This window comes from Rhinopithecus bieti, unplaced genomic scaffold (assembly GCF_001698545.2).
Source record: "Rhinopithecus bieti isolate Rb0 unplaced genomic scaffold, ASM169854v2 scaffold_1530, whole genome shotgun sequence".
Taxonomy (NCBI): domain Eukaryota; kingdom Metazoa; phylum Chordata; class Mammalia; order Primates; family Cercopithecidae; genus Rhinopithecus; species Rhinopithecus bieti.
In genome coordinates this window covers 2788146-2797306 of record NW_016803808.1, presented here as the reverse complement: position 1 = coordinate 2797306, position 9161 = coordinate 2788146, and the positions used below count along the sequence as shown (strand labels likewise).

General features: G+C 40.1%; 1 protein-coding gene and 1 long non-coding RNA gene across 2 annotated transcripts in view; one reads left to right on the top strand and one right to left on the bottom strand.

Annotated features, from left to right (window-relative positions):
- Nucleotides 1-9161, top strand: part of NOL10 (nucleolar protein 10) — a 117696-nt gene that overhangs the window by 14337 nt on the left and 94198 nt on the right. The window contains 3 exon segments of the mRNA XM_017853853.1: nt 3490-3567; nt 6095-6132; nt 7954-8090. Coding sequence (XP_017709342.1) covers nt 3490-3567; nt 6095-6132; nt 7954-8090 — 253 coding nt within the window.
- The window catches only part of LOC108516404 (uncharacterized), a 77818-nt gene continuing 76765 nt past the window's right edge, over nt 8109-9161 (bottom strand). Inside the window, exon 6 of the long non-coding RNA XR_001881819.1 lies at nt 8109-8208. This is a non-coding gene — a long non-coding RNA (uncharacterized LOC108516404). The remainder of the gene's footprint in view (nt 8209-9161) is intronic.

Sequence of the window (9161 nt, the reverse complement as noted above, 5' to 3'; positions counted from 1 at the left end):
TTTTTTTTTTTTGAGATGGAATTTCTCTCTTGTTGCCCAGGTTGGAATGCAATGGTGTGATCTTGGCTCATCACAACCTCCGCCTCCCTGGTTCAAGCAATTCTCCTGCCTCAGCCTCCCAAGTAGCTGGGATTACAGGCATACGCCACCACGCCTGGCTGTTTTGTATTTTCAGTAGAGATTCTGTTTCTTCATGTGGGTCGGGCTGGTTTTGAACTCCCGACCTCAGGTGATCCGCCCACCTTGGCTTCCCAAAGTGTTGGGATTACAGGCGTGAGCTACCGCGCCAGTCCAAAAAAAATTTTTCTTTTAGTAGAGATAGGGTATTTTGCCCATTTTGGTCTCAAACTCTTAGACTCAAGCGATTGTCCACTTGTCTCTCAAAGTGCTGGGATTATAGACATGAGCCACAGCACCCAGCTGGAATCTTAAATTTAATTTGATTTTAATTATTTTTAATTTAGATAGCTATACATTGCTAGTGGCTGCCATACTGGGCAACACAATTGTAAAGTCCAGAGTCCTTCTGGTTTGACTTTCCTCGAGGCCTTTTTCTGGTACTGGTAGGGGAAATGGAGTTGGTGTGTCACTTGCTTCTCCGTTTAGTTTGGTAGAGGTATTTCTTTCAATATCGGTATCTATCCCTACTTCTTTCTCAGATTCCCTTTGGTGTTCTAGGCCTTGTGGCTAAAAACAAGTTGAATGAGATTGGCCCCGAAGACCCTTCATTCTGGTTGGGGAAATAGATTATCTAAGGGAATGAACCCAGGGGATGTGCTAAGTATTGTTTTGTTATGGAAGTGACCAGCCTTTTAATTCCTTTTGGAAGCATTGGGTTTATGATCATGCCAGATTTAAATCTATTATTAGTGGTGGTGTTAGTTTTTTCCATTACGTGGGGATGAAAGATAAAAAATAGAGGGCCTACTTTTATTAATGTTTATATTTTTTACCACTTTTTCCCCCCGATGGCCAAAGTATACTTGTAAGCCTTTTAAACAACACAGCAATAAAAAACAGCAGGGTACAGTATAGTAGCTCATGCCTATAATCCCTGCACTTTGGGAGGCTGACGCAGGAGTATTACTTAAGGCCAGGAGTTCAAGACCAGCTTGAGCAACACAGCAAGATCCTGTCCCTACAATAAAATAAAAAAATTAGTTGAATGTGGTGGTGTGCATCTGTAGTGTCAGCTACTCACGAGGCAGAGGCAGGAGGATTGCCTGAGCCTAGCAGTTTGAGGTTACAACGAGCTATGATTGCACCACTGTGCTCCATCCTGGGCAACAGAGCAAGACCCTGTCTCTGAAAAAAATTAAAGCCCCAAAAACAAACGACAGTGGAATACAGGTCCTGGCTGTATTAAAAGTTTTTATGTGTAGCCTTTCAAATTGTGTGTGTGTGTGTGTGTGTGTGTGTGTGTGCATAAAATTGTGTGTATATATCTATCTGTCTATATGAATGTAGATGTATATACACACACGCATATATATGTGTATATATATACACATACACACATGCATACAAATCTATTAAAATTATTGCCATATGACAGTGGGCTTATATTTACTGGTTTTAAACTTCTCTTTTTTAAGCTGGGTGCGGTGGCTCATGCCTATAATTCCAGCACTTTGGGAGGCTGAGGTGGGTGGATCACTTGAGTCCAGGAGTTTGAGGCAAGTCTGGGCAATGCGGTGAAACCCCATCTTTACAAAAAATACAAAAATTAGCCAGTCGTGGTGGCAGGCGCCTCTTGGTCCCCGCTACTTGGGAAGCGGAGGTGGAAGGATCACTGGAACTGAGGGAGGTGGAGGTTGCAGTCAGCCGTGATTGCACCACTGTGCTCCAGCCTGGTTGACAGAGTGAAACCCCATTTCAAAAAAGGAAAAAAAAAATTCACCAAAGAAAACCCCACAAAATAACCTTTTTTTTTTTTTTAATGAAATCTTGGGTTTTGATCTATGACAGTAAACAAAGGACTACCTCATTCTTTTAAGATGTCTTTATTGGAAATACATAACATAAAATATGAAAGTCTCCGAACTTGCACTTCACGGAAATAGACTATCATTGTGAAGTTAGTTCCTCCAACTTTTGCCTTACAAAGTGCCAAAGTTAGGCCAGGCATGGTGGTTCACGCCTATAATCCTAACACTTAGGGAGGCTGAGGCAGGCAGATCACCTGAACTCAGGAGGTTGAGACCACACTGGCCAACATGGTGAAACCCTGTCTCTACTAAAAATACAAAAATTAGCCAGATGTGGTGGCAGGCACCTATAATCCCAGCTACTTGGGAGGCTGAGGCAGGAGAATCACTTGAATCCAAGCAGCAGAGGTAGCAGTGAGCCGAGATTGCTCCTCTGCACTCCAGCCTGGGCAACAGAGCAAGACTCCATTTCAAAGAGAAAAAAAAAAAAAGGCCAGGCTCGATGGCTCACACCTGCAATCCCAGCACTTTGGGAGGCCAACGCGGGTGGATCACCTGAGGTCAGGAGTTCGAGACCAGCCTGACCAACATGGTAAAACCCCATCTCTACCAAAAATACAAAAATTAGCTGGTCATGGTGGCCTGCATCTGTAATCCCAGCTACTCAGGGGGCTGAGGCAGGAGAATCGCTTGAACCTGGGAGGCTGAGGTTGCAGTGAGCCGAGATCACGCCATTGCACCCCAGCCTAAACGATAGAATGAGACTGTCTCAAAAAAAAAAAAAAAAAAAAAGACAAAGTACCAAAGTTACCATTGCATTGTACAAAATTGGGATTGTATTATATGGATCGTATTCCAGCACTCGCCTGTGCTCTCTCTCTGTACTTTTACTTTATAGTACATTTTGGCAGCTTTCCATGTCAGTGGTTACTACAGGTCTGCCTCATCCACTTTATGGGCTATGTAATATTCCCTTGCATGGATTTATTGTCAGTTATTCAACCGTTTTCCTGTCAGTGGACATTTTATTTGCTTTCAGTTGCTGACCATTTATAAATAATGCTGCAGTGAACATTCTTAATATCTTTGGCAGGCTTGTGGATATATTTTCATGAGTTCAATTTGTGTAAGCTGAAATATAGATTGAAAGTATAGAAACATCATATATTTTAGGGATTATCCTTCAAAGAAGTTGTATCAATTGTATACTAATCAACAACAGTATATGGGAATATTTTACACTTTCGCCAACACAGATATTAACCGTTTTTTAAATCTTTGCCATTCTGGTGGACAAAATTGTTTTGTCATTTTCATGTATTTTGTTAGATTACTTGTAAAGTTTCTTAGTAATTTTGTTTGGTTTTCTATGACTTGCTTGTTTAGCTTTTGCTCAGTTTTTCCTTGGGGTGTTTGAGAGGAGCTGCTTTTACATTCCTTTCTTTTCATTTGGTTACAATTAATCCTGCCTATCTCTGAACAAGAGGTACACTCAATGTATCTGTGGATGTTGACTATGAAAGTATGTCTTTAGGTTTTACATCACATTCATTTTTTGTAGGAACATATAAACCTCGGGTTCGATGTTATGACACTTATCAGTTATCCTTGAAGTTTGAAAGGTGTTTAGATTCAGAAGGTGAGTAAAAATCTAAATTTGAATTCATGAAAATGACTTTTTATATTGTTTGCTTTTCTGGTTTTAAAATGAGAATGGTTTGTAATTTTTTTTTATTGCTATATAACAAATTACTGTACTACAATCCAGATGGCTTAAAACATCCATTTAGTAGCTCACAGTTGTGTAGATCTTAAGTCTGTGCAGGTTCTGCGCTCATAGAGTGTTGACCAGGTGGAGCTCTGACTTGGAGGTGCTGAGCAAGAATATGCCTTCCACTTGTTAGTTTGTAGTTCTTTTAAGAATTGACAGCGCTTTCTTTTGGTTTTTCAGAGAAAGCCCCCCCCAAATAAAAATAAAAATAAAAAATAAAAGGAATTTGCTTTCCAAACACACTCAGGTTGTTGTCAGTATTCAGTTTGTTGTGGTTTTAGGATTGGGTTCCCATTTCCTTCTGGCTGTCAGCTGGGGGCCACTCTATGCTTCTGGAGGCTACATGCATTTCTCATCACATGCTCACCTCCACCTTCAAACCAGCAAAAGCTCATCACATCCTCCCTGTATTTCTTTTCTTTCTTTTATTTATTATTTTTTTTAAAGAGATAGGATCTTGTTGCCCAGACTGGAGTGCTGTGGTGTGATCATAGTTTACTGTAGCCTTGAACTCCTGGGCTCAAGTGATCCTCCTACCTTAGCCTCCCAAGTAGCTGGAACTACAGATGCGAGCCACCACGCCCCACTAATTGTATAATTTTTTGTAGAGATGGAGTCTAGTCATGTTGCCCAGGCTGGTCTCAAACTCCTGGCCTCAGCCATCGTTTCGCTTTGGTCTCCCAAAGTGCTGGGATTCCAGGCATGAGCCACTGCACCCAGCCCCTTGTGTTTTGGATCTCTCTGACTTTTTATTCTGCTGCCAGCCAGAGAAACTCTGCTTTTATTTTTTATTTATTTATTTTTGAGACAGAGTCTTGCTGTGTCACCCAGGCTGAAGTGCAGAGGCACGATCTCGGCTCACTGTAAGCTCCACCTCCCAGATTCAAGTGATTCTCCTGCCTCAGCCTCCTGAGTGGCCGGGATTATGGGCGCACTTCACCACGCCCAGCTAATTTTTGTATTTTTAGTAGAGACGGGGTTTCACCATTTGGCCAGGCTCGTCTCGAACTCCTGACCTCGTGATCCACCTACCTTGGCCTCCCAAAGTGCTGAGATTACAGGCGTGAGCCCTTGCACCCAGCTGAAACTGCTTTTAAAGGGCTCATATGATTATAAATCTCCCCTTTGCCATAAAATGTAGTGTAATCACTAGAGCAATGTCTTACCAATTCACAGTTTCCACCCACACTGTCAAGGGAAGGGGGTTATACAAGGGTAAAGGTCCCTGGGGGTCATTCTTAGAATTCTGAATGACACCAAAGTCAAGTTAAAATGAGAAAGTTCAAGTACTTTTATCAGTTGGCCTAGAATTTGGGATTGAGGGGAAAGGAGTTAATGGGATATGTGATCTGTGGAATTATATGCATAGTTCCCCAACTTGTTTCACCCTTTGGCTTGTTTTTTGTTTTTTGTTTTGTTTTACTTTTAGAAACAGGATCTTTTTCTGTCACCCAGGCTGGAGTGCAGTGCTGTGATCACAGCTCACTGCAGCCTCAACTACCCAGGCTCAAGAGATCCGCCTGTCTCAGTCTCTCAAATAACTGGGACCACAGGTGTGCACCAGCATGCCTGGCTAATTTTTTTTTCTGTTTTTTTTTCCCCCATAGTGATAGGGTCTTACTTTGTTTATGGAAAACAATAGAAACTGTGTGTGCCACTAATAATGGCTATTTTTCACTCTTTTTATTTATCAGGTAGACTATGAATGGGTAAAAAATGACTGTTACCTTTTTTGTTAAGCAACAATTTTTTTAATGTTCTTTAATGTATATTTGAAAGTCTTTTTTTTTTTTTTTTTTGAGACGGAGTCTTGCTGTGTTGCCCAGGCTGGAGTGCAGTGGTATGATCTTGGCTCACTGCAAGCTCCGCCTCTGGGTTCACGCCATTCTCCTGCCTCAGCCTCCTGAGTAGCTGGGACTACAGGCACCAGCAACCACACCCGGCTAATTTTTTGTATTTTTAGTAGAGACGGGGTTTCACCATGTTAGCCAGGATGGTCTTGATCTCCTGACCTCATGATCCGCCCGCCTGGGCCTCCCAAAGTGCTGGGATTACAGGCTTGAGCCACCGCGCCCGGCCTTGAAAGTCTTTAAAATGATTTTGTTTTCAACATCTCAGAAAGAGTGTCAGAATTTAGAAGTCATTATATTTTGTGAATTTGCTTTCAGTTGTACAAGAAACCTAGTTGATGTGTATTGAGAAATTATGCAGCTTTTAAGTTTTTGTTGGTGTTTTGGGACAATATACTATGACAATTTTCTTGTTTCACATAGAGGCAGAAAAAAAACTGGCATGTGCATAATTTCTGTGTTGAATTAGAATCTTTGCATCAAGTTTGCATTGTTATTAAGAATGTTGATTGATAATTGTAGTTTTCCTATTTCTTGTTTTTCAGTTGTCACCTTTGAAATTTTGTCTGATGACTACTCAAAGGTATGTTTTATAGCATTGGTTTGTACTGACTAGACCCAAGAAATGAATGAGTGGGATTTATTTTGATGATAAGCAGTCTTATGATATTTTTATTGTTAAACCAAAATGGCTGTGTAGTTCTATTGTTAAACAAAAATGGCTGTGTAGTAAAATGTAACCCATCATTTTTTATTAATAATACAATGATACAGATAGCCTTTGGCCAATCTAATATCAAAGTTAATTTTTCGTATCATATATGAAACCTTATTTATATTTTTAAGAATTGGCAGCAGTCATGCTTTATATCATCTTATATTCTAGATTTGTGATTCTGATTTTTACATTTAACCTAGATTTATTTGCCAGGTTGCTTTCATTTTCTTATTTATATGTGAAAAGTAAACTAGCAGGGTTGTATGTTTAATTTTTTTTTTTTAACTTTGCAAATTGTTGGGGTATATTCTGAAACAGTTCAAAATATAGCTAAGTAGATTTTTTTCTTTTTTTGGTGCCATTAGTCCATCTTTCAACTCTTTTTTTGGAGACAGGGCCTCGCTCTGTCACCCAGGCTGGAGGGGCAGTGGCTTAATTTCAGATCACTGCAGCATCAACCTCCCGAGTTCAAATGATTCTCCTGCCTCTGCCTCCTGAGTAGCTGGGACTACAGGCGTGCGTCTCCACACCTGGCTAATTTTTGTATTCTTAGTAGAGATAGGGTTTCACCAGGTTGGCCAGACTGGTCTCAAACTCCTGACCTCAAGTGATCCGCCTGCCTTGGCCTCCCAAAGTGTTGGAATTACAGGCGTGAGACACGGCACCCAACCCATCTTTCAACTCTTATAGTCACTTTCAACAGTTATAAAATTGTCAGTAACTCTTGGATTTAAAAGTGAAACATTTTTAGTAATGTCAAATGGCATCTTGAAAGAAAATTGAAATTTCTTAGCTGACATGGCTTTATATTTTCAGTTTTGGAAACTATCCGGTACAGTTTATCCTTTTGTCTATGGTGTCATTTATCATACGTTTTGGAACATGTAATTTTAGAGTGTATTTTCTCTAAATACTGACCAATTTAAATACCATCTGTTGATGTTTGAGATACCCCTTTAGTACACTAAAGTCAAATTTATACAAGGAATTTATCATACCTTGTGTGATAATGGTGGGATTATTATTATCATTTTTTGTTTTTTATTTTTTGAGACAGAGTTTCACTCTTGTTGCCCAGGCTGGGAGTACAATGGCGCAATCTTGGCTCACCACATCCTCTGCCTCCTGGGTTCAAGTGATTCTCCTGCCTCAGCCTCCCGAATAGCTGGGATTACAGGTGCCCGCCACCATGCCCAGCTAATTTTGTATTTTTAGTAGAGACGGGGTTTCTCCATGTTGGTCAGGCTGGTCTCAAACTCCCAACCTTAGGTGATCCACCTGCCTCATCCTCCCAAAGTGCTAGGATTATAGGCGTGAGCCACTGCGCCCCGCCGGGATTATTTAAATGTGTTCCCAAGTGAAAGAGGAAACTGCTCATTGAGGGTACCATGAGAGTGCTGTATGTTATGACATGCTCGTGCCGGGTAAATGAAGGGCATTTGTTGCAAGTCTGTAATTAGTAGGTAAGGTTTGCAGAAAAGCTATCAGGATACAGGAAGGCATTAAGGAGCCAATGGGGAGTTTTCATTCTTAATCCCAGCGGAGAGTGTGTGTACAGACGTGTGTTTAGACAGACAGAGAGAGAGAGAGGTAAGAGTTTTTCTTGGTTTGCCAGTTTTTTAGTGATAATGAAATAAACACCTAACTAGAAACCTAAGCAAATTAATTTTTTTGTTTTATTTTCAGATTGTCTTCTTACATAATGATAGATACATTGAATTTCATTCACAATCAGGTTTTTACTACAAAACCAGAATACCAAAGTTCGGAAGAGATTTCTCTTACCACTTTCCATCTTGTGACTTGTACTTTGTTGGTGCAAGGTATCGGATCTAGTCCCTCTTTCTCCTTTTCACCTCCGAAAACAACCAACTTCTGTTCCTAAATTTCTTGTACATTTTCTGTAGATAGCTTGCTTTAATAAAAAAGTGATATGTGGCTCTTGTAAAAAAAAAAAGTAGAAAACAAAGGATAGGCAAAAAAAAAATTATTTTCTACATAATTGATTTACTTATAAGTACCATATGCTGTTTTAACAACTGTTGTTTTGCTTAATACAATATTTTCTAATGTTAAAAATATCTTTGATAGTTACCTGCCTCATTGGGAAATACTGATGGGAAGTGTGTGAACCTTTTCAGTTTAGCCCAGTTACCACAATTTACGAGACACAGTATTTTATTTATCTGTTTATCTTCTAGATTTCTGTCTCTAAGATTGTTTCATGTCAGTAATCAGTTTCTATCTGATCACTTTGTGATTAATAGGTCATATGTGGTTATGGACTCTAGTTTAAAAAAATTGGGAGAGGGCTTTATTATTTTTGGTAATTTGATAGTTTGATTTAATTTGATTTGCGTGAAATGACAAAAGCATTTCAAGCATCTTTCATTATGTAGTTGATGTCCTACATTAAACAATCTACGAAATTCTGAACAAAAGGTCATTAGCAAATTTTCAAAATTTTAAAAAATTAAAGTTATTTCAAAACCATTAAGTAGTAAATGTATTTAAGAAACTAGGACAGATGTCATAACTTTAGAACACCACTACCTACCCATGTTTTTCTTTTGTTTTGTTTTGTTTTTCTGGTTTTTTTTTTTTTTCTGAGAGGGATTCTCGCTCTGTTGCTCAGGCTGGAGTGCAGTGGTGCGATCTCGGCTCACAGCAACATCCGCCTCCTGGGTTCAAGTGATTCTTCTGCCCCAGCCTCCCGAGTAGCTGAGACTACAGGCGCCCACCACCACGTCCAGCTAATTTTTGTGTTTTTAGTAGAGGCAGGGCTTCACCTTGTTGGCCAGACTCGTCTCGAACTCCTGACCTCAGGTGATTCACCTGCCTTGGCCTCCCAAAGTGCTGGGATTACAGGCGTGAGCCACGGTGCCAGGCCTGGT